At 48.0% G+C, this 25,860-nt stretch overlaps 1 protein-coding gene across 2 annotated transcripts in view; it reads right to left on the reverse strand.

The window, feature by feature from the left end:
* tinagl1 (tubulointerstitial nephritis antigen like 1) overlaps positions 1-13,144 on the reverse strand; it is a 37,995-nt gene extending 24,851 nt beyond the window's left edge. Inside the window, exons 1-3 of one of the 2 annotated variants that reach the window (XM_033045496.1) lie at positions 13,002-13,144; positions 12,138-12,446; positions 10,633-10,696 (exon numbers count right to left, since the gene is read on the reverse strand). In XM_033045496.1, coding sequence (XP_032901387.1) covers positions 10,633-10,696; positions 12,138-12,441 — 368 coding nt within the window. In that variant the 5' untranslated portion in view covers positions 12,442-12,446; positions 13,002-13,144. Of the gene's footprint in view, positions 1-10,632; positions 10,697-12,137; positions 12,447-12,904 lie in introns of both variants that reach the window. The other variant, XM_033045495.1, reaches the window with a different exon arrangement.
* Positions 13,145-25,860: the final 12,716 nt, after the last annotated feature.

Consider the following 25,860-nt stretch of genomic DNA (forward strand, 5'->3'; position numbering starts at 1 on the left):
ACTCTCACTCAATGAATCTATGTCTCTTTGTTCAGATCATCAGCTGACGAACAAGCTTTGCTCACTTTATTCAAACCTGTTATGATCCCATAATCCGAGGTAAAGTCTTCCTTCAGCCTCCTTTTCTCTGAAAACTTCATCTTCTCTACCCTAATCTTGCAGCCAAAGTCTCTCGTCCCTAAAACCACACCTACACCCCCCCTCTGAAGGACCTTCACGGGTATCTGCCCCAAGCGATGCCCCTTCTATCAACACTCGTTTCACCCCACTGCCAGTTTTCACACCCTCCATCGCCTCCACCCTTCCCAGTTTTTATTGATATCTTGCCTGTTTATTCTGGCCCACGGAATCACAATAGTTGGAGCATGGAACCAGACCATTTTGTCCATCAAATCTGTGTCATCATCATGCCAGAATGATCCAGTTGCCCCCTATTGTTCACCTCCCACTCCTCATCCTTGACTACATTCACTTGCTATATGTATATAATATATTAATTATATATAGGTTTTGTATCATGCCATTTCTCTACACCCCCCCCCCCCCCCCCCCCACACCTCTTTCTCCCACCCACCATCCCTCCTTATCTCAGGTCCTTCAATTCACACCCCACATTACTTTCTTAACAGATTCCATGATTTATGCTCGTTTGTCTTCTCCAAATCACCTCCAGCTTTGGTTACCATCTCCTTGATCCACCTACCACCTCTTCACCTGGATTCACCTTTCACTTGTCAGCTCTTGCTCTTTCTACCATACATCTCCCCTCTGCTCCATCAGATTGAAGAAGGGTCCTGATCGAAAAATGTCACCTGTCCATTTTCCACTCCAGCAGTTTGTTGCTTGCTCATCGATCCGTGGCTACATCTCTTCACTTTGTATGGATCCCCCCACTTTCTGCCCACTCGCTATTTACATTTTGGTAATAGATTATTGGAACAAAACGGGCTGCTCCTGTCTCTATATTGTTTTTGTTCTTGTTCTTACATTCCAGAACAAGAATAACTTGCCAGACTGACTTCCATGACTTCCTTGAGGAAGTGACTATTCAGTGGAGAATAGTAAACTCTTCCATATTACAAACATCGAAGGAATTGGACACAATGTGTCACAGGTTCAAATCAAAGCTTTATAAGCTCAGTGTAAATCCCTTGAATGGACGGGACCCCAGTGACGGGTGGACATGGCAATCAATGGACAGGGCTGTGAGGGGTGAGATGAGGTGGGAATAGGCAAGTTCAAGAACGGTGAAAGCTGGTTGAAGCCGTAACAAGCCTTTGCCATGTTTTGGGTAACTGGCAGTTTTACTTAACGTGGCCATCTCAGTGCAAGGTATGACTGCAAAATTCATCAGGACCTGCATTAGGGCAAATAGTGTCTGCAGCAGAACAGGGCTCTGTGACTACTGCACAATCAGCAGATGGGGACAGGCATGGTGGGCCCAGTGAGAAGGAGAAGAGGTGGGAGTGTCTGCACCTTCTCCCTGTGACAACGAGGTATTCCTCCCACATCTCAAAGACGTGCGGGTCAGTCGGTAACCAGCCCCTGTAAGCTGCTCGTTGTGTGTTTGGTGAGTGGTAGAATCTGGGGGGAGTTGATGAAATGTGGAGAGGATGAAATGGAATTAGATTAAGGATCACTTTCAATGGGTGGTTTATGGCCAGCATGGACTCAATGGGCTGAAGGGACCATTTCCATTCTGCATGACTATACAACTTCAAACATTGTCCAGAAGTGGCATGGTAGGACATTCCTTTAACCCCCTGGCACCCTCCACAGAGTCCAGCACCGCTCCATGCCCATCTCCACCATCTGTGACTCTCCTACGTTTAGCAATAGGCCTTCATGGGACCTCAGTGCTGGTAGCAGGACAAGCAAGACGAGTGTGTGGTGCCTGGGCAGAGAACTATAGACTGACTTGTCAATGTAAAACCCTCAGAGGCATGGAGAACAAGGAGCTTAGACACAGGCCCCACACCGTACATATATCAATACAAAAGCTAAAGAAATGACACAAGGGCAGAAATGCTCCGCAGGTTCTCCACAGCCTTCTGAGTTCAATTGAAGAACTTTTCCATTGTGTTGTAAATGGCCAGAGAATTGCACCTTCCTCTGCCCCAGCATCCATCACCATGCATTACCCTGGCCTCATATTGGCACTGCTCTGCTTTAGATCATCTGCTGCTGAAACCCCATCCACACTATTGTTTGAGATCAGATTATTGCAGCACACTACCGGATGGTTCCACCCTCCATCTTTCACCCAAAGTAAGCACCACCATTTGGTTTGGCAACTGCTCTGCCACAGACGGCAGGAAAGTGCCAAGAGATATGGATGTAGCCCGGTCTATCACGCAAATTGCCCTTCACGCTGCCTCAGGAAAACTGCCAATGTAATCAGGGGCAGCATTCCTGTGTTCTTTTGGACTACAGTAATAACCAGAACGGCCTATCACACACTTAAACACCACTGCATGGATTGATCTTCAGTGGGGTATAGCAAGAATATGTGGTGTGATCTCTCCAGTCTCTACCTCACCTCAATGACTGGATTTAGAGCAAAGATGTTAGAGTCAAAGAGTATTTTGACACCTCTGCTGCTGAAACCCCACCCACGTCTTTGTTTGTGATCGGCCCAACTTGATCAAGTTGCTCCATCTAATCTAATGCCATTCGTCCACATTTGGCCCATATCCCCTAAACCTTTCCCATCCATTTACCTGTCTGAAGGACTTTTAAATGTTGTTATTGTTGTGCTTCAACTACTTCCTCTGGCAGCTCATTCCATATAACTACCTCCCTCTGCGTGAAAATGTTTCCCCTCAAGTTCCTATTTCATGACTTTATGTCTACAAGATCATCTGCCCAACCTCTTCCTATAACTCAGGCCCTTCTCCTGGAAACATCCTCGGAAATCTTCTCTGCACTCTTTCCAGCTTAATGGCACTCTTCATAACACAATACTCCATATGCAGCCTCATCAACATCCTGTGCGCCTCTTTAAAGTAGCTTTCTAAACAAGCCCACTCCTCCTCACACTTGCCTCAGTTATCCAATTTCCTTTTGAAGGTACCATTGGTCATTTACTGGTCTATTGTGCCCATCAGTTATAGTATGCAGCTGCCACTTACAATACTTTGTTCTTACACAAAATCAAAAACATTAATAATCTAAATATTTGATTGAAAACCTCTTAACCTTCTCTGCTCCAAGCAAAAACTACCCCCAGCTTCTCCAGTTCATCGTCTGGCTGAAATGCTCCGACCCAAAACATCACCTGTTCCATTCCTCCAGAGCTGCTGCTTGACCCGCTGAATTGCTCCAGCACTCTGTGCCTATCCAGAGTTTCTCACCCCTGGCCATGTTCTAAGAAGTCTCTACACCTTTCCCAAGGCTTTGACCCACAGACTGATGCATAACCGTCATCTGAGAAAGGGTTAGCATTACATCCTTGCTTCAATTCTCAGGATTGAACCCGTGTCTCTGGTGCTGTGAGGCAGTGGCACTACCAGCTGCGCAACAGTGTTGCCCATTCTAATCCTGCAATTGCCAGCACAACAACTCTCAGCATGTGGAGCAATGATTCAATGCGGTGGCTTGTCACCAAGTTCTCAAGGTTGGCTTGGTGTGGGCAATGGATGCCACCCTTATCAGCATTCCAACCAAAGAAAGCTGGCGCAGACACGAAGAACAGCAGATGCTGGAATCTTGTGCAAATTAAAGTGCTGGAGGAACTACCTGGGGAGGGAATGGACAGGTGACATTTGGGTCAGGACTCAAAACGTCTTCTTCCGAATGAGAGTGGGGGGGGGTGAGAAAGCTGGAAAAAAGGTGGGGGGGGAGAGGCAGGACAAAGCCTGGCAAGTGACAGGTGGATACAGGTGGGGGGGGGGGTTGATTGGCAGATGGGTGGAATAAGTGGCAAAAGCTAGAGGTGAAAACTAGACAAAAGGCTGTTGTATAAGGAGAAGAGGAGGAGTGAAATGTAAAGATAGGGAGGGATATGGTGGATCACTAGTTACATTGTAATTGTAGTGTAAAACAGATACAGGAGCTCACACAAATGTAAACAAATCATGCATTCTATACCTAGAACAGTGCTTTATTTCTGAGGATGGTCCAGCTTGTAAAGATATCAACCACCCAATGTAAACAATCAGCAAGCATTCTTCCAAATTTCACAGAATTCCCACCTTAATCTGAGAATTGTTTAGCCTTTTATGGGAGGGAACATTGAAAATCCACTCTGTCAAACCGTACGGAATTCTGGAGTTCAAAAGATAAGGAGCCGGGATGTTCTGAAGGAAATGATGCAACATTGTGAGCAGGCAATTAAATCCCTGGGGGATGGGTCACACGGCGACCAGCCTTTGGAAACACAACAAAACGTTGGAAAAAGCTTCATCACTCAACTGAAATGCAGCAACATTTTTTCCATATTGTGCTCTAGTTCCACTCCAGACTATCCTTGAAATGCTAACCTTGGGAGTTCCTAGCTCTGCACCTGGCCTGACTTCAACGCTCACAAACACACACATGCAAACCAGTACAAGGCTCATGTGCCTAATGAAGATGTTTAACATGATGCCTGGGGCTTCAGCTGTAGATGCTGGGGTCATTCTATTGAGCAGGACATTTGGAAATCCCCCCCTCCCCACCCCCACCTACAATCAGTCTGAAGAAGGGTTCCCACCCGAAACGTCATCTATCCGTTCCCGTCATAGATGCTGCCTGACCCACTGAGTTCCTGCTGCACTTTGTGTTTGATGTGACGGGTGCGGTCTATGGTACCCGCAGTCAGTGTGTGGCTCGGTGCCAGCACCTAGACACGCACCACACACAGCGAGTGGGCAGCTGAGGACCTGTACTGAGTACAGGACAAGCCCTCAGTGTCCAGCCCTGCCTCTGCCTGTTGGTACACGCTGCAGTTAAAACATAGAACAGCACAGCACAGGAACATGCCCTGTGGCCCACAATGTCCATACCGAACATGAAACTAATCTCTTCTGTCTGCACTTGATCCATATTCCTCCATTCCATGTGCCTATCCAAAAGCCTTTTAAATGCCTCTATCATATCCTGGTATGGATTGATGGTGCTGAAGTATGGTTGAAAGCTTTAGGTACCTCGGAGCAAATATTGCCAGCAACTTGTCTTGAACCACCCATATCAAAGCAATGGCCATAGACGGCTTAGGAAGTTTGGCATGTCCTCAACAACTCTCACCAACTTCAAGAGATGCACCGTAAAAGCATTTTATCGAGAGCATCAAAGCACAATTTGGGAGCACCTCCATCCAAGACCGTAGGAAATTGCAAAGAATTGTGGACGCAGCCTAGACCATCACAAAAACCAACCTCCCTTCCATTGACTCCATTTACAATTCACGCTGCCTCAGCAAGACCACCAGCATAATCAAAGACCAGTCTCATCCCAATCACTCTCTCTTCTCCCCTCTCCCGTCAGACGAGGGATACAGAAATATGAAAATGCACACCTCCAGATTCAGGGACAGTTTCTTCCTGGCTGCTATCAGGCAACTAAATCATCCTATCAACAACTAGAGAGCAGTCCTGAGCTAATATCTCCCTCACTAGAGACCCTTGGACTATCTTCAATTGGACTTTATTGGACTTTATTTTGCACTAAATGTTATTTCCTTTATCATGTGGCTGTACACTGTGGATGGGTCGACTGTAATCCTGTATTGTCTTTCCGCTGACAGGTTAACACGCTATAAAAGCTTTTCATTGTACCTTGGTACACGTGACAATAATCAAAACTAATATCCATCTCAACCACCACCCCAGTTACATTAACATTATTTCCTGCGCCTCTGTTCTAACTTTCTCAGTGTGTGCATTCTATTGAGCATAACATTGGCTCAGACACTAATCAGCTTTGTTATCCATGTTGTACTAACAATCTCTTAGGTTGGGTGGAGTAAGGAAGCCATCATTGTAAATTGTCCTTGCTGATAGGCACAAGCAGAGGGTTGTGTTTCTCTACTGAGTCTACAAAATATTATTTTATCTCTGGAGTAAAAACACACCTGGAGTCAGGACGCGGTTAGGAAGGAGGCACACAACCTCCCCCAGAGGTACGTACAGTATTGTATTTGTTGTGTACACAATGTCCGGAAGCCATAACTCCAAGCACTCCAACAAGGGCAAAGGACAGATACCAAGCACTAGGCTCTCCCAGACAGGGAGGGGAGGCATACCTTTACTGGGAACAACTTCAACAACATTACAAACTGATTGCCGTATTATAATGTCATCAGTGTGATTCATTTCCTTTCCTGCAGCCTCTGCAAACACCAAGTCATCTGATGAGCTGGTATTGCAGGTAAAGCACAGCGTGTGCTGGACGCCTCTGGACTGAAGAAGGATCCCGACCCGAAACATCACCCGTCCTGCGTCTCTGGAGATACTGCCTGACCTGCTGAGTTACTCCAGCACTTTGTATCTATCTTCAGTATAAACCAGCATCTGCAGTTCCTTTTTGCACCTGGTACCCTGGGACTGGGAGAGTGGTTGTCCTCAGTGCCACTGCTCAGCCACCTGGGAGATCTGACCTTCCTGGTGCTGCAAAGGTACGCTGGAAGAGATAGCCAGCCCGAGGGCACGGTGATGACACCGCTACTGATTCATGGTGAAAAACAGCAGGGGCACGGCTGCCCCTTAGGAACGAGGTTTAACCAACATTACTCTCAATCCCGGAACTCCCAAGATGAGAGACCGATATGTGCCCATTTCAATAGCTTACTGACCTACTCTGTTCAAATGCATGGTATGAAGGACAACAAACTCCAGCATAGGAAAGAAGGATATGGTAGCGTTTCGTCATTGGTCGGAGCACTGAGTATAAGAGTCAAAGTTTTGCAAAGGACTTTGGTCAGGCTGCATTTGGAAAGCTCTGTGCAATTCTAGTCATCCCATTTCAAGGAGGATGTGGAGGCTTTGGAGAGGACGAGGTTTACTAATTAACCAGATTACAAGGCATTAGCCATAAGGAGAGGCTGTATGAACTTGGACTGTTTTCTCTGTGGCAGCCAAGGGGAGACCCGACATGTCTATAAAATGATGAGAGGCATAGACAGGGTAGATAGTCGGACCTTTTCTCCCAGGGTGGAATCGTCAAGGACTGGAGGGCAAAGCTTCAAGGTGAATGGGACAAAGTTTAAAGTAGATGTGCGAGGCAGGCTTTTTCTTTTTAAAACAGAGTGGGGTAAGTGACTGGAACAATGAGGCAGATACGATAGCGGAGTTTAAGAGGCTTTAGGATAGGCGCATAGATATGTAGAAAACAGAGGGATATGATCTAAAGAAGGGTCCCGACCTGAAACGTCACCCTTCCTCTTTCTCTAGAGATGCTGCCTGATCCGCTGAGTTGCTCCAGCACTTTGTGTCTATCTTTGATATGGATCACATGCCGGCAGAGGAGCTTAGTTTAACTTGGCATCATGTTCGGCACGGATATTGTGGGCTGAAGGGCCTGTTCCTGTGCTGCACTGTTCTATGTTGAGCAGTAGCCTTGCCTTCAACAGCCCGATCCCAGCCATGAAGAGCAATAACCCACTGGCTGCGCACACTGACGGAGTTGGTTTGAAGCCTTCACAGTGAACACAAAGCTGCTAGTTTACAATTCACTACAATTGGCAGCAGGGACCACGTGACAGCTGCTTTCCAATCTTGTAGTCATTAGGCGGGGGGGGGGGGGGGGGGGGGGGGGGGGGGGGGGGCGGATAATTAAATACCAAGGATAAGGCAAGAGTCAATGTTCAGGCTGCTGCCTTTAGGTCAACAGGCCTTGGCTTTGAATGCGGTTGAGACAGCCCTGGTGAATGAGGATCGAGAGGCAGTCCTGAGCTGGCAGCCCTGGTTGGGGCTGGGCCTTCACAGGGTCCTCACCCCAACTGGACCAGCCGACACCACAATGTGACAACACTGAACATGAAACAGTGCAGCACAGGAACAGGCCCTTCGGCCCACAATGTCTGAGCCCAACATGATGCCAAGTCAAACTAATTTCCCCCGCACGTGATCCATATCCCACCACTCCTGCACGTCCGTGTACCTATCTAAAAGCCCCTTAAACGTCACGATTGCATCAACAGGAACTGCACCACCATAGAAAGAACTCCAGTCACAGTCTCTCCGACTGATGTCAGACCAACTGGACTATAATTTCCTTTCCCCTCTCCTGCCTTTCGTAATAGTGGGGCAATACATTTGCCAGCATGCACTTTGTGGGAACCTTTCTAGAATCTATGGAATTTGGGCAGATGATGCCAAATCATCTGACACTAAAATAGCTGGAATCATAGACAATGAAGATGGTTATTAGGAATTACAGCAGGATCTTGATCAGCTGGGAAAGTGGGCCGAGGAACGGCTAAAGCAGTTTAATTCAAAGGTGGCGTTGCATTTGGGAAGTCAAAACCTAGGCTGGATCACAGTGGACCAAGCAGCAGCAGCCCTTTTGCTTCATCAGCCTTTCAAGAAGTAGATGTACTTTTAGTAACATCCACCTAACTTGTACCTTCCCTGCTCTCATGGTTCAGATGGATTTAAAAAAAAAAAAACCTGAGAGGCTTTTATTGTAAGAAAATAAAACTTTTCTCTGCTAAAAGAACTGTGCAACTATGATTGAGCAGGCCCAGGAGTGACAGAGGTCACATGCTTATGTTAATATTAACCTTTTTTTCACCCAGTTTTATTCCACCAGGGAGGTCTTACCTTCCACTACCTGCAACCTCCGGTAACCACCTTCAACTAGCATCGCAACCGGCTTCGACTAAAAAATTACCGATTTTTAAAACGGCAACCTATTTTTAGTGGAGGCTGGTTTTTAATTTTTTGAAATAATCGCCGGAACATTGAAGAAGTGTAAACCACTTACGACCATTAGGGAGAGTGACAAAAACCTCCGGGAACCTCACGGAAACCTTGGGTGGAGCGCAAAGTCTCCAGAGGTTTCCGTTCAGGTTTCCTAAGTGGGACAGGGGCATAAGTGTGACAGGGGCATTATAGAGCAGAGGGATCTAGGAATACAGGTACGTTGTCCCCTGAAAGTAGCATCACATGTAGATCTGGTGGTGTAGGAGGTTTTTAGTACATTGGCAAACAGTCAGGGAATTGAGCATAAAAGTTGGGGTGTTATGTTACAGTTGTACAAGCTGTGGCTGAGGCAGTACTTGGAATATTGTAGGCAGACACAAAATGCTGGAGTAACTCAGCGGGACAGGCAGCATCTCTGGAAAGAAGGAATGGGTGATGTTTCGGGTTCAAACCCTTCTCCACAGATGCTGCCTGTCCTGCTGAGTTACTCCAGCATTTTGTGTCTACCTTCGATTTAAACCCGCATCTGCAGTTCTTTCCTACACACTTGGAATATTGTGTTCAGTTCTAGTCACCCTGCTCCATGAAAGATGTCATTACATTGGAAAGAGTGCAGAGATTTAAGAGGATTTTGCCAGGACTCAAGGACTCGAGGGAGAGGTTGGGCAGGCTAGGACTTTTTTCCTTGGGGGCAGGAGACTGAGGGAGAGATTTTATAGAAGTGTATAAAATCCTTAGGAGAATAGATAGGGTGAATACAGTTCTTTACCCAGGGTAGAGGAATCAAGAACCTAAAGGCATAGGTTAAAAGTGAGAGGGGGAAGATTTAATAGGAACGCGAGGGGCAACTTCTTCCCCACAGAGGGTGGCGGGTATATGGAACAAGCTGCCAGAGTAGATAGCCAGAGTAGATAGTTGAGGATAGTTGGCCAGGAAGTGAGCGGGCAAGATCATCTCTGACCCCTCTCACCCTGGCCACAAAATCTTTGGATCACTTCCCTCCGGAAGGCGACTCCGGACTGTCAAAGCTGCCACAGCCAGACATAAAAACAGTTTTATCCACGAGTAGTTGCTCTACTCAACAGCCAAAAATCTGCAGCCTCCCTTTGATCTGGTATTTTGTTGGTTCACGTGCTTGATCAATGGTGCTTTATCATTAATGTTTTATTATTATTAATGTTTCGTATTTTCCGAGTCATTCGTAACCGTCACTGTATGTCATGTTGTTACTTGTGGGCGGAGCGCCATGGCAAATTTCTTGTATGTGAATAATTGGCCAATAAATTTACTTACTTACTTATGACAACATTCCAGAGACCTCCCAGGAAACCTGCTGGCTGCAATCCTGGACAGTCTCTGGACCAACCCCCCCCCCCCCCCCCCCCCCCCCCCTTCTTCAGACTCTACCTGACTCAAATAATCGTCTGTGCATTCCCTCCACAGATGCTGATCGACCTGTTGTGTCATTTCAGCACTTTGTAGTTTGCTAACGATTCCAGGATCTGCGGTTTCTTGCGTCTCCAACAGTCCTGCCCGTTATCACCTTGCCCTCTACGTGAACTTGCTATGTGCAAACAGTGTCAACGTCGCCATTGTGATTACACTTCAAATGCCATCAATGGGCAGGTGCAGAACATGGCTACATGCCGAGGTTGTACAAGAGTTGGATAATGTTTCCATCACCATAATCTCCTGGACCCCGACTGTTCTGCCTGATCTAAAACAAGCAAATTTGCGAGACAAAATCCCAGCATAGTTTGAACTGGAGTCGAGAGCAAACGGATCTTACCACAGATTGCAGTTGTCTTTGTAGGTGGCCCCGATGGGATATTGCAGTCCGTTCCTTGTGCACTCTGGAAGAGTAAAGAGAGCATTCAGCAGAGAAGAAACAGAGCATAAGAAAAATAAAACTATTGCTAACCCCATGTTGACAAGTTGGAGGAGTGTGGGAGGACCCTGTGTCTACACACAGTACCAGCGTGGCTATGGGGGCTCTGTTCATGCACTAATGGGCGTTAGAGTGGGAAAATGATTTGAATTCACCACACATACGGGGCTCCACAACCGACCGACAGCTGGCAGGCATCAATGCCGTTGCCTGATCAATAGCACTGAGAGAAGTATCCTACCCAAGGCACGGGCCTCAGACCCTGCAGAAGCCGAAAACAGACGTCTCCCAGAGCCCAACAACACCTTCAGATGGTGCACGGACTACAGCCCCCGTTCCCCGTGGGTACAGAGCCTCCTGCCCCAAGACATTGCCAGGAAATGAAGAGTCCTAGTCCAGGGGGCCTGAATTGTCCCGATCATCGCCCTCTTTGGGCTTCCAGACTGATTTCCTGAGCGTTTCCCTACACAGAACACCGTCCATGGCTTCTACAAGATTAGGAATATTGTCCGAAACATAAAGTGCTGGAGAATCTCAGTGGGTCAGGCAGAATCTATGGAGGGAATGGATGGACGATGTTTCAGGTCAGGACCCTTCTTCAGCCTGATTGTAGTACGGGAAGAAAGCTGGAAAAGATAGGTGGGGGTGGGACAGAACATGGCAAGTGATATGTGGAGAAACAAGGAACTGCAGATGCTGGTTAATACACAAGGTACTGGAGTAATTCATGAGGTCAGCCAGTACCTCTGGAGAAGAAGGGTCAGTGTGGGGCCAGAGAACAGCTGTACCCAGGGCACCCACCACTCAATCAGCACCTCCCTATGGCTACAGTTCGCAGTAATACCCGGCAATGAGCCCCGCCGGACTGTCTATGGTGAGTATGCAAGTTCCCTGTCCAGCCACATGGCCCGCTTCCCAACAGTAAACCCGGCGAGTGTGTGTGTGTGGTGGGGTGGGGTGGAGGGGTAGGGGGGTTATTGGCCTCTGGCAGTCACCCGGTGTAATGGTGAGAGGTCGTTTTTGGGGAGGGGATAGATAGGAATGTGGTGAGTGTATGTTGCAAAAAGACAAGGAGTGGGGATGTAGAACACTGGTGGGATGCCCCTGGTGGTTAGCACCAAACTGATGGGCCGGGTGGATTCTCACCGTGCTGCATTAAGATTTACAGACCGTGCGGGAGTAATGGTGCCCGGGCCTCGCTTGCACCTCCCACCACCAGGTACCACAGGAGAACATTCGGCCCCTCGATACGATGCCAGCCCTCACACCCTCACTATTTCCCCGATTCCTCCACTAGCCCGAACACGAGAGGCAAATAACGCAGCGGCTGACATGAGCGCACAGACCCGTCCTGCCCGCCCTGCCCACCCCATCCCCGGCCCATCCCGCCCGGGGCTGGAGCTTACCGTGTCCGGCGTGGAAGGGGGGCCGGGTGCCCATGCAGAAGGGCCAGAAGTCGGGGCAACAGTCGGACACGGTTCGGTTACAGAAGAGGTCGCAGTAACAGATGGTGTCGATGTAAGGTACGGTGCAGGCGTCGTCCCGCCCGGGGCAGCAGGAGCCCAGGCGCCGGCAGTAAGAGCCGCCGGGGTCCCGGAGCCCGGCCCGGTGCAGTCCCGGACTCAACTCCCGGCGGCTGCGCCGACCGGCCGCCTCCAGTCCCGGGGCGAGCAGGCACGGCAGCACAAGTAGCCAAACGCTGGTGGGCATCGCTCCTGTAACACACGGGGCAGACAGTGAGCGGGCAGGTCCGGCGTCCCAGAGAGTCTCCTACATCCCAAACCCACCCCGTCCCGTCCCACCAGCCGCGCCTGGCCCGTGTACAACCCCGACCCGACCCGCTCCCTCCCTCGCCGTGGCCATCCCACTTCACCCCGGGACAAGATTAGCAGCTCAGTGTCCTCACACCTCACCCCGACCCTCTCATCCACCCCGGTCCCCCTCAGCCGCAATCGTGGCTGGGGACATTAAACCTCCCTCTACCTGCCGTCCACGCCTGACCCCCCCCAGCTCTGTTTATTCCCTCTGTTATCCCTCGCCCGTTTCCTTCCTTGTCCCCTGTCTGCCCCTGCTCTCACTTCCTTCGCCAGTCCCCGCACTTGTCTACCCCACAACTCGCACAACTGCAGTGCCGAGGCCCGGCCAGAATACCCACGGCCACAGCTCTCCGCACCTGTTGTCCTGACTCCCTGTAAACTCTGCCATAGAGCCCGTCCCCGGCTGCACCGCCTCCAAAGTGGAGCCACGCCGGCTGCCAGCGCTCCGCTTACCTTGGTGGTTTTGTGTGTGTGTGTGGCGGGATTCCTCGATGTGGCCGAGACTCGGCAACAAGTGTTCGTCCACGGCCGCCAGGGACCTACTTTATGTAGAGAGCGACCCGCCCACCAAGGCAGCAGTGAGAAACTCTCAGCATTTGTCCATCAGTCCTCGCCAGCCCCCTGTGGGAGGACGGGGCCACAAGGGGCAGCTGAGGCAAACCGCACCCTACAGCCTGGTTACTCACTGCCTTTGCAGAGAGAGAGCTGAGGGTAGGTGGAGGGACCAAGACTGGCAGAGCCATGTATCTCGGAGGTTCAGAGAGAGAGGGGGCGACTACATGGTAGTGTCTATGGGAGCTGCAAGGTACTACAGATGTTGGAATCACTCGTAGAACACAATGTCCATAAGTGATAGCAGTAGAATTAGGCCATTTGGCCCGTCAAGTCTACGCCACCATTCAATCGTGGCTGATCTATCTCTCCCTCCCAACCCCATTCTCCTGCCTTCTCTCCGTAACCCCTGATACCCGTACTAGTCAATGTGCTGGGTAACTCAGGGGGTCAGGTAGCATCTCTGGAGGGAATGGATGGGCAACGTTTGTGTAGCAGGGTCCCGAGCCTAAACGTCGCCTATCCATGTTCTCCAGAGATGTTGCCTGACCCACTTTGGGATTGGAGCCAAATACATGGATCTTACATGAAGCGGTCAACACTGATGGACTAAGATGTCTGTGTGAGATCAAGCACAGAACCAATGGCTGTAAGGCAAGGCTGGTCAGGTCAGGCCAACGGGAGATTTATGGAAGGGATTAGATTTAGACCAACGGGCCATGACTGTGTGAAGGCAGGGCAGAAGGTGGGGCAGTCCGCCCCAACAATAAAGCAAGTGGAATAATCAAAGAAATAATCCTAAAACCAGTCCCGCAATCTCCTCGATTACAAACCACACATATCATTTCAATGCAATAGACAATAGACGCAGGAGTAGGCCATTCGGCCCTTCGAGCCAGCACCGCCATTCAATGTGATCATGGCTGATCATTCCCAATCAGTACCCCGTTCCTGCCTTCTCCCCATATCCCCTGACTCCGCTTTCTTTAAGAGCCCTATCTAGCCCTCTTTTGAAAGTATCCAGAGAACCGGCCTCTATGTTTCTATGTTTCTATGTTTCTGAGGCAGAGAATTCCACAGACTCACAAGTCTCTGTGAGAAAAAGTGTTTCCTCATCTCCGTTCTAAATGGCTTACCCCTTATTCTTAAACTGTGGCCCCTGGTTCTGGACTCCCCTAACACCGGGAACAAGTTTCCTGCCTCTAGCGTGTCCAAACCCTTTATAATCTTTTATTTTTCAAGAAGATGACGTGGCTTTGAGATGCTTTTAGATGGGCACATGGATGCATATGCAGGGAATAGAGGGATATGGATCACAAGCAGGCAGAGGAGATGAGTTTAACCTGGAATCATGTTCGGCACGGACATTGCGGGCCGAAAGGCCTGTTGCTGTGTTGTACTGGTCTGTGTTCTTGCCTCACAGCTCCTCTCATTGTTCTCCCGGTACTTGGCAGCAGTCATCGTAACTTGGGTAACGATTGTGCCCGTGTTATCCGTCCCACCTGCTGTAACAGATATTGGAACTCTACATATTCCAGGCTGGTGAACCAACAAACTGCTGTGGGAAGGATAGTACTGAGGGAGCGCCGCATTGTGGGTGGAGCAACACTGAGGGAGCGCCGTACTATGGGAAGGTGCAATCACTGGGTTTGAGAGGGCGTTGGAGCATCAAAGGATTCGGTGATGATTTGGGCTGTTGGGAGAGTGGAATTGAAATTTCTCCAGAGTGTGGTCACTGATCTATGTATGGAGGTGGAGTGTTGACCTGTCCATGAGTTGGGTTGTTTACTGTAGGTGGTTGCGTATGCTATATTATCTCTGATTTGCTGCTACAAATTAAAAAAAATAATTGATCATTCTTGACTATTGAGGCGAGAATTCTTCACCGTGGCTCGTTTCACGACTGGGCCGTTTCACCGTTGAGCAGTTTCATCGTTTTGCTGGTTCACCATCCGACCATTTCAGTGTCGGGTCGTTTCACAATCGGGATGTTTTACCGTTTGAACCGGTCTGAAGAAGGGTCTCGACCAGAAACATTCCTCTCCAAAGATGCTGCCTGTCCCGCTGAGTTATTCCAACTTTTTGTGCCTTTCTTCTATTTCCCCGTTATATTGTTTCCCCGTTGGGCCGTTGCGGGCTTTGCACTGTATCCCTGCAGACAGTTTTGGGACTGGGCATTTTTCCTGTAGAAGAGAGGGTGAACTTGCCGACGGATGTGTTGGCCAGTTTCCCGCCTGTGTTGCCGTGTTTCAGAGAATTGGGCTGTTTCTGCCAAGGTTACTTTTCTGTGAATGACCCGGGTTCTTTGTGAGCTTTTTCCCAGTAGGGGACTTTGGATATTTTTATTTCTTAGTAAACAGGCGTCGTGCCTCCTGAGTGCTATTGGATTGCTTCTCCGTTGGAGGTTAGTTAATTATCCTTTGAGCTTTTGCAACCCTCCTTGTGGGGTGGTCTTCATGTCGGGACTGGCATCGTTCCTTTCTTGGGGTTTGGACTTCCCCACTGTGCAGTAGATTGCTTATCCCGTGGAGTTGAGTGGGGTTGCTGTCCCAACTTATATATTTTTAAAAATCACCCAGAGTTGATAAAGGGACGAGGTTAAGGAGCCATTAGGAGGTAGTGACCATAATATGGTCAGGTTTAATCTACAATTGGAGAGGGAGAAGAGTAGATCGGAGGTGTCAGTGTTACAGTTGAATAAAGGGGACTATGGGGCCATGAGGGAGGAGCTGGCCAAAGTTGACTGGAAAGATACCCTAGCAGGGATGACAGTGGAACACCAATGGCAGGTATTTCTAGGAATAATAGAGAAGGTGCAGGATCAGTTCAATTCCTAGGAGGAAGAAAGATTCCAAGGAGAGTAAGCGGTGACCGTGGCTGACAAGGGACGCCAGGGACAGTATAAAAATAAAAGAGAAGAAGTACAACGTAGCAAAGATGAGCGGGAAGCAAGAGGATTGGGTAATGTTTAAAGAGCAACAGAAGATAACTAAAAAGACAATACGGGGAGAAAAGATGAGGTACGAAGGTAAGCTAGCCAAGAATATAAAGCAGGATAGTAAAAGCTTCTTTAGGTATGTGAAGAGGAAAAAATTAGTTAAGACCAAATTTGGACCCTTGAAGACCGAAAAAAGGTGAATTTATTATGGGGAACAAGGAAATGGTAGATGAGTTGAACAGGTACTTTGGATGCGTCTTCACTAAGGAGGACACAAACAATCTTCCTGATATACTAGTGACTAGAGGATCTGGGGTAACGGAGGAACTGCAGGAAATCCACATTAGGCAGGAAATAGTGTTGGGTAGACCGATGGAACTGAAGGCTGATAAATCCCCAGGGCCTGATGGTTTGCATCCCAGGGTACTTAAGGAAGTAGCTCTAGAAATCGTGGATGCATTGGTGATAATTTTCCAATGTTCTATAGACCCAGGAGCTGTTCCTGTGGATTGGAGGGTAGCTAATGTTATCCCACTTTTTAAGAAAGGCGGGAGAGAGAAAACAAGGAATTATAGACCAGTTAGCTTGACATCGGTGGTGGGGAAGATGCTGGAATCAATTATAAAAGACGAAATAGTCGCACGTTTGGATAGCAGTAACAGGATCGGTCCGAGTCAGCATGGATTTACGAAGGGGAAATCATGCTTGACTAATCTTCTGGAATGTTTTGAGGATGTAACTAGGAAAATGGACAAGGGAGAACCAGTGGATGTAGTGTACCTGGACTTTCAGAAAGCATTTGATAAGGTCCCACATAGGAGATTAGTGGGCAAAATTAGGGCACATGGTATTGGGGGTAGAGTGCTGACATAGATAGAAAATTGGTTGGCAGACAAGAAACAAAGAGTAGGGATTAACGGGTCCCTTTCAGAATGGCAGGCAGTGACTAGTGGGGTACCGCAAGGCTCGATGCTGGATCCGCAGCTATTTACAACATACATCAATGATTTGGGTGAAGGGATTCAAAGTAACATTAGCAAATTTGCAGATGACACAAAGCTGGGTGGCAGTGTGAACTGTGAGGTGGATGCTATGAGAATGCAGAGTGACTTGGACAGGTTGGGGGAGTGGGCAGATGCATGGCAGATGAAGTTTAATGTGGATAAATGTGAGGTTATCCACTTTGGTATCAAAAACAGGAAGGCAGATTATTATCTAAATGGCATCGCTGGGAAAAGGGGAAGTACAACGGGATCTGGGGGTCCTTGTTCATCAGTCTATGAAAGTAAGCATGCAGGTACAGCAGGCAGTGAAGAAAGCAAATGGCATGTTGGCCTTTATAACAAGAGCAGTTGAGTATAGGAGCAAAGAGGTCCTTCTGCAGTTGTACAGAGCCCGAGTGAGACCACACCTGGAGTATTGTGTGCAGTTTTAGTCCCCTAATTTGAGGAAGGACATTTTTGCTATTGAGGGAGTGCAGTGTAGGTTTACAAGATTAATTTCTGGGATTGCGGGACTGTCATATGCTGAGAGAATGGAGCGGCTGGGCTTGTACACTCTGGAGTTTAGAAGAATGAGAGGGAGTCTTATTGAAACATATAAGATTGTTATAGGTTTGGACACGCTAGAGGCAGGAAACATGTTCCCGATGTTGGGGAGTCCAGAACCAGGTGCCACAGTTTAAGAATAAGGGATAAGCCATTTAGAACGGAGACGAGGAAACACTTTTTCTCACAGAGAGTTGTGAGTCTGTGGAATTCTTTGCCTCAGAGGGCGGTGGATGCCGGTTCTCTGGATACTTTCGAGAGAGAGCTAGATCGGGCTCTTAAAGATAGGGGAGTCAGGGGATAGGGGAGAAGGCAGGAACGGGTACCGATTGGGGATGATCAGCCATGATCACTTGAATGGCGGTGCTGGCTCGAAGGGCCGAATGGCCTACCCCTGCACCTATTGTCTCTTGTCTATTGAATCTGTGGAATTTTCTGCCACAGAGGGCAGTGGAGGTCAATTCATTGGATGTTTTCAAGTGGGAGTTAGTTTTAGCTCTTAGGGCTAAAGGAATCAAGGGATATGGGGGGAAAAGCAGGAACGGGGTACTAATTTTAGATGATCAGCCATGATCACATTGAATGGCGGTGCTGGCTCGAAGGGCTGAATGGCCTACTACTGCACCTATTTTTCTATGTTTCTACTGAGGGCGGACCAGAACTGTGCATTCTGCCCCTGTGTTTCTCAGCACCTCAAAAGTGTGCTGGGATGACAGTGCAAATGCTACAATAGCATCATCAGGACACACAGAGGTCAGGATGCATTCAGAGGTATTTCAGGAGACGGGATGTTTCATTTGTATTACATAGTGGCAAATCAAGAGAGTCTAGAGTGTTTAATTGTCAAGTGTACGGAATAATAAAATTCTTACTTGCAGCAGCTCAACATATGTAACTGCGATACACACAGTTAAAAATATAATTTTAACACAATAGATTAGCAACCAAAATCTAGTAGGGCGGCGTAGTGATGCAGCGGTAGAGCTGCTGCCTCAAGCGGCCTTTTCACGGGGCGACTTGACGCAAGAGTTAACCGGAGTTTAACATCGTGGGAACCTCGTGCGATAACAGTGCGGCATTCGTGGACCACCGTGGACCACCGTAGCGCTAACGGCAGGTCATCGTGTAACTTGGTCACTCAGGAGAAAATTCAAGAAAGTTTGAATTTCTCCAAGATTGACTTGTACACTTGTGGTTGAGTATTGCAACATTATATGAACGTAGTGGCCAGTGCGATATCCGTAATAACTCTTGCGGGTACCGTGGGAACTCCTGCGAACGGTGAACCCGGAAGCTGGACAGAGGGAACAGAAGGTGAGTAAAAATTATCTTATGTGGGATTGAATTTAAAAAATAAATAAAAATAAAGATTTGCATCCGCATATGGACATCAACTTATTCATGAGTTATGTTAATGAGATTCAAGAAAATAACTATAATCTTTAAAAGGGACTTTAAAAGGGACTTTACTGAAAGGTTACGCGATTTTTATGGTCCGTGAGAAATTTTTCACATGTACTTCTTTGAGAGATACAGGTCGGAGTCCTCGGGTCCAGGGGTCCGGAACGCTACCAATCAATGTTGTACAGAGACCCGTGTAAGGAGTGAACTGTACATGCTGGTTTAAACCGAAGACAGACACAAAAAGCTGGAGTAACTCAGCGAGTCAAGCAGCATCTCTGGAGAAAAAAAGCTGATGTTTCGGGACGAGACACATCTTCAGACTCAATTCCGATTAGGCTGTCTGAAGAAGGGTTCCGGTGTTGGGGGAGTCCAGAACCAGGGTCCCAGTTTTACAGTCTACCGTGGGAACTCTTTAACTCAGTAAAGTAAAGTAGCCTTTATTGTCATATCAGCGCACAGGCAGCAGTTGACTGTTGCTCTATTCAGTTTCCCAGGGGGTCGGGACGGGACTGGAGTTGGGAGAGAAAGGTGGGGGAGTCGAGGGAGAGGAGGGGGAGACAGATGGGGGTGTCTTCATTTACTGACGGCGGGTGTCTGTCACTGAAACAGGCAGGTGAGATTTCACATCCACCTTGTGTGTGCCTCTCTCTCTCTCTCCCTCCCTCTTACACAGGCTGAGAGACTCTGCCTCTGTGAGTGTACGTCTCTTTCTCCCCCTCTCCCACACACAGTAAGACCGAGGTACTGTGCTCAGTCCATCTGTGTCTCCCACATACACAGTAAAATATGTCTCCAAATGAGCCAATTCAACCAAGGGAGGATATATATAGTGTGTGAAAAAAAAAGTTACATCATTTGTGTCACGTGTAGTTCACGATGTTCATTCAAGATTTAACGGGAATGCTCGGGAAACGGACAAGTCACTCGCACAAATAGCAGAAATGCCGAGTACCGTGGGAACTCTTTATCTACTGCCGTTATATCGTGCGAGACTCGTGCTGGACCACGACCTCTTCACTCTGGTGACATCTTGCGTCAACTCGCCCCGTGAAAAGGCCGCTTCACAGTGCCAGAGACCCGGGTTCGATCCTGACCACAGGTGCTGTCTGTGTGAAGTTTGCACGTTCTCCCTCTGACCGCATGGGTTTCCTTCGGGTGCTCCAGTTTCTTCCCATATTCTAAAGACGTGCATGTTTACAGATTAGTTGGCCTCTGTAGTGTGGACAGGTGATCGATGATCAATGTGGACTCGGTGGGCCGAAGGGCCTGTTATCGTGCTGTATCACTAATACTGCAGAAGCTGAATTCTATACTGCAACCAAAGACACTGTCCATAGAGGGTCATAATTGGGGTTAGTGTTGTGCGGTGTTTATGGATGTTGGGAAGCTTTTCTTGACCCTGGTCTTCACAGTTTTTAGTCTCATGTCCCTTCTTCTCGATGGTAGGAGTGAAATGGGAGTGTGGCCAGCATAGTGTGGTTCTTTGATGATATTTGCTGCCTTTGTGAGGAAGCGGCTCCTATAGATCCCTTCCATGCCGGGAAGCTATTTTGCTAACGTCACACTTTTCAGACGTATTCCATTACGCAAAAAGGCAAGAGGAAATTTCGAAACACAGACAGTTTTGACACGTGTCATTGTGTGAGCACTTGCACAGCCAGATTTGTGCTGTGGAGGAAGAGGAGTCTTCTCATCTATTTCTATTTAAAGTTGCTGCTTTTTCTTTTTCATTTCCTTTTGCTTATTTAGTCAGTTGCCCTTTCTGTTAAGTTTACTCTAACCTGGGTATCAGAGCACATGAGCCCCACAATGAATGCTGGTGGGACATTGGCCATCACATAAGGCCGGCACAGTGGTGCAGCAGTAGAGCTACTGCCGTACAGTGCCAGAGACCCGGGATTCGATCCCGTGTACGAGTGCCGTCTGTACGGAGTTTGTATGTTCTCCCCGTGACCTGCGTGGGTTTTCTCTAAGATCTTCACTATCCTTGGCTAGGTATAAATGTAAGTGTGTGCAGGATAGTGTTAGTGTCCGGGGGTAGCCGGTCAGTGTGGATTCGTTGGCCCACGAAAGGCCTGTTTCTACACTGTATCTCTAAAACAAAAAAAAACACAGTTCTCCTTCACCTTTGCATTGCTGGTGGACAGGTCGGGAAACTAAACCTTGGCTGGTTCCCCAGTCAGCTTTGCTGTGGCCACTTCTGCACCTTAGCTTGGATAATACCAGCCTCAGCATCTGATGGAGGTGGGTCGCCTGAACCACCAGAGATATCAAATTAATTATTAATACAGGGTGGTACAGTGTTGCAGCAGGTAGCGCAGCTGCCTCACAGCACCAGAGACTGGGTTCAATCCTGACCTTGTCTGTGTGGTGTTTGCATGCTCCCTACAACAGGGTGGGCTCTCTCCTGTTTTCCCCCCCCACATCCCAAAGACGTACAGGTTTGTATGTTAACTACCCTCTGTAAACTGCTCCTAGTGTATAGGGTGTGGATGACAAAGTGGAATAACATAGAACGAATTTGAATGGGTGATCGGTAGTTAGGTATTGACTTGGTGGGCTGAAGGGCCTGATACTGAGGGCTGAAGGGCCTGATACTGTGCTGTATCTCTAAACTAATCAATGCAAATAAAAAAAAGGAGCCATATTGTGCAAATGTCAGGCTTGCCAGACTCCTGAAGGGAGGGTCAAATGGTCCCATGTTCTCCAGCCCTGGCTCTCTCCTACTGAGGTTCAGATCCATGTGTACATGGGTGAATGCACTGTGATGTTGTCCAAGATACTGATCACCATGGAAGGGGGGGGGGGGGATTTGTCACTTTGCTGCGCGATGCTGGGGTCTGTGACCAGGGAGAGTGAGCCACATCCCCAATTCTCCGCTGTACGATACATGTGGGTGATCAAAGGACGCGAGTGCAATGTGCTAACAGCTGTTTCTGGCAGCTGTAGAAGGAATAATCTCCTTCAGTGGAAAGACAGGTGTGTTGGGCAGGGCGAGCATAAGTAATAGAAGCACGAGTGGGGCATTCTGCTCTCCCATTCAATGAGATCAAGGCTATTGGTCTCCCTTCATGAAATATCACACAGCACTAACCCATTAGCTCTAAGAACGGGGCAGCTGTGTTAATGTTTGTGTGCTGGAAATTCCATCAACTACCACAATGCTTTAATGCTTCGAATGTCATTCCAAACTCTATTACTAAACATAATAAGAGTGTTTTGATTGATTTAGGTTTATTATCGTCACGTGTACAGAGTTGCCTAGTTTTGTATGTTGTCCAATCAGATCAGTTAATACTATCCATAAATAGAATCAGGTCAAACTTGGGTACAAGGGGGCAGAGTACAGAATATACTTCTCAGCAGATAATGAAGCAGATCATTGTCATATTTGTTTCATAACCCCCCTATGGTTCACGTGCAAGATGTGATGTAAATGCAAGTTGTACGTACACACCTTCTGCACAGGTTAAAGCATAGTGACACTGGGGTGACCTCTTACTGTTCCTTGCATTTTGTCACCTTACTGACCTTTCACACAACGAGGATTGGCGCTGCAGGGAGAGCTTGGTCTAACTTCGATTCCTTTCTCGGAATGTCGAAGGCTGAGGGGTAACCTGATAGAAGTGTATAAAATTATGAGAGGGTAGACAATCAGAACTTTTTTTCCCAGGTATAAATATCAAAAAAAGGGCATAGCTTTAAGGTGAGTGGGGCAACCTTTAAAGGTGATGTGCAGAACAGGATTTTTTTTACACAGAGGATGGTGGGTGCTTGGATCATGCTACCACTGGCGTTAGTGGAGGCAGATACGATAGTGGTGTTTAAGAGGCTTTTAGATGCACGTGGAAATGCAGAAAACAGAGGGATATGAATCACATGCAGGCAGAGGAGATTAGTTTATGTTAGCTTCATGTTCGGCATGGACATTGTTGGCTGAACGGACTGTTCCTATGCTATACTGTCCTATGAGAAGCTTGGTTACCCATTCTCTGGCCTGCCCTGGTGACCATGGTATATCTGTGGGAGTCAGCTGTATTTCTGGTCATTTGTGGCCCTCGGGATGTAGCTGGTGGGGACACAGCAATGGTGATGCCAAGGGACAGTGATTAGATTCTCTCTTGTTGCCGATGGTCACTGCCTGGCAATCTTACGGCATTTATTGTACTTGCCGCTTAGCGGCCATACCAGAGACTGGGCATTCTCATGGTGATACAGTTGATAGGGCCAGTGACTCACGGTGGTTTGACCCTGACATTGGGTGCTGTCTGTGCAGACTTTACACGTTCTCCCTGTGACCGCGTGGCTTTCCTCCAGATGCTCTGGTTTCCCCCCACACCCCAAGAACATTCGGCTTTGTATGTAAATTGCCCCTGGTGTGTAGGGAGTGGATGGTAAAATGGTATAACATAGAACTAATGTGGAAAGATACAAAGTGCTGGAGTAACGCAACAGGTTACGCCAACATCTCCGGTGAATGTGGATAGGTGACGTTTTGGGTTGAGATCCTGCCTCAGACTCTCCATGTCAGACACTGATTTCATCCATGTCCTCCAAAAATAGACACAGAAAGTTGTAGTGACTCAACGGGTCATGCAGCATTTCTGGGTAAAAGGAATAGGTGACGTTTTGGGTCAAGACCCTTCTTCAGACCGAGAGTCAGCGGAAAGGGAAATGAAGGGATATATCTCTTGTTTCCCTTTCCCCTGATGCTGGCCCAGACCATTATCTTCAGTTCCTTCCTACACATGTTCTCCAAAGATGCTGCCTGAATTACTCCAGCACCTTGTGTCTTTCCTTGGTAAACCAGCATCTGCAGCTCACTTTTCCTACATTTTGACTGCTCTTCAGAGAAATCTCCTCAAGGTCTGCGTACTTTAAAGAAGTTCTCCTTCTCTCTCTGCCAGGACTTCTGAGAGCCCCTCTCTCACTGACCCACCCCCCCCCCCCTTGTGATTCCTGCTGCAAGAATCTGAAGAAGGGTCCCAACCAGAAACGTCACCTATCCGTATCTTCCAGAGATGCCGTCTGACCCGCTGAGTTAATCCAGTACTTTGTGTCTTTCCTTGGTAAACCATCATCTGCAGTTCCTTGTTTCTACATTAGAACTAGTGTGAATGGGTGATCGATGGTTGGCTTGGACTCGATGGGATGCTGTTTCCATGCTGTATCCTTTAATCAAACAATCAGGCATGCACTGCCTCATTTGCTGAGGAGCATTGCAGGGAGTTGGCCATCATTCACAAAGGAGGGAGGATGTTTGTCCAGAACCCTGAGGTACCAGCAACCACAACATCCTTCACATCCATCCTGCACCTTCACTTCCACTCACTTCCCCTCGTATCACATAATAACACCTGCCTGTGACCTTGAGCCCAGTAGCTCAGCCTGCTGTGTGTGAATGAGCCAAGTCAGGGGTGGCTGACTCAAGGCCCAGCAAGCTCCGACGCATGGAATGAGAACGCGCTCACATGATGCACACTCAGCAGCTGCCGAGAAGCGAAACTATTGATGGGAACTAAAGTTCAGAAGTGCAGCAACACACATTAGGCCCCTTTTTCATGTGTGTGCAGACCCCAATGCGTTACATGGTATGTGATTCACTAGTTACAGGAAGCAGAGATCAGCGGGCCTGGGGCTGGTGAATCAATTCGGAGAAATCCAGGAAATGAAACTGAGCAGGGTGTTCTACGCCGTAAAGAATTGGTTCCATTGTATCGCTCATACTGTTGTAACCACCTCTATTACTCAATGACCGAGGGTGCAGCTGATGGCTGGGGACCGAGCCAAGCTCACGTTTGAGGGGGGCGGGCGGGGGTGGGGAAAATGGAAGTACAGAGTGTTCACTGACTGACTGCAGCAATTGTCACAGCCATGGAGTAAATCTATTCCTGTCATATTGCTGAGTGAATTCAATTCAACGAGACGCAGTTAATGTCTAATTGCATGAATGGGTGAAGGGACCAACGGCTGCAAAGTAGCAGGTCAGGAATGTAAACCCCACGACAAGATCACCCTAACTTCACTCAGAGCAAGGTGGGGGCTTGTGCCTAGCTCAGACCTTTTATCAAACAAAATTAAATGTATTCAATTATTTACAATAATAATATTTACAAAACTAACAGCTCCAGCACACCCACCACCATAATACAAAGTTACCAAATGTTCCAAACACTAAATATTAAATGACGTAGATTGTCGCCAGGTGATGTAGGTTGTTGCCGGTGCTGTCTTAGGTTTTTTGTTGTTGTTAAAGTAATGATTCTATTTCAAATTTTATGTCGAAGGGGGGCCCAGTCGCCGGTTTTTCGGCGAACTACTACAACTATGTCAGTTAGCCGGCAGTCGTCCAAAAATAGCCTGTGGGACAGGACCATTTCTGTAAAATTGAGTCATTTTATACGCATTGGGGCTCAATGTATATTGTTCTAATATTACAAAATATGGTTTATCAAAAACCTGACTAAACACTAGAATAAACTTGAAATGAGGAAGAAGGTGTTCTTTAGTCTATTGCGAAAAACATGAAGTGCTGGAGGAACTCAATGAGTCAGGCCGCATCTGTGGAGGAAATGGACAGGCAACGTTTTGGGTCGGGACCCTTCTTGAGACTGATGGAGAAGGGGTGGAGGAAGTTGGAAAAGAGAAGTGGGGTTGGTACAAAGCCTGACAAGTGATCAGTGGATGCAGGTGAGAGGGGGGGGGGGGAGGGGGGAGAGGCAGATGGGTAAAGTAAGTGATAAAAGCTCATGGTCAAAAGGAGACAAAATGGCCTCAGATAAGAAGAGATGAGGAGTGGAATGTGAAGCCAGTGGGAGGGATATAGATGGATGGGGAAAGTGGGAGGGGTAAGGATGGGGAAGGGAAATGA

The sequence above is a fragment of the Amblyraja radiata genome, chromosome 27 (genome assembly GCF_010909765.2).
Source record: "Amblyraja radiata isolate CabotCenter1 chromosome 27, sAmbRad1.1.pri, whole genome shotgun sequence".
Taxonomy (NCBI): domain Eukaryota; kingdom Metazoa; phylum Chordata; class Chondrichthyes; order Rajiformes; family Rajidae; genus Amblyraja; species Amblyraja radiata.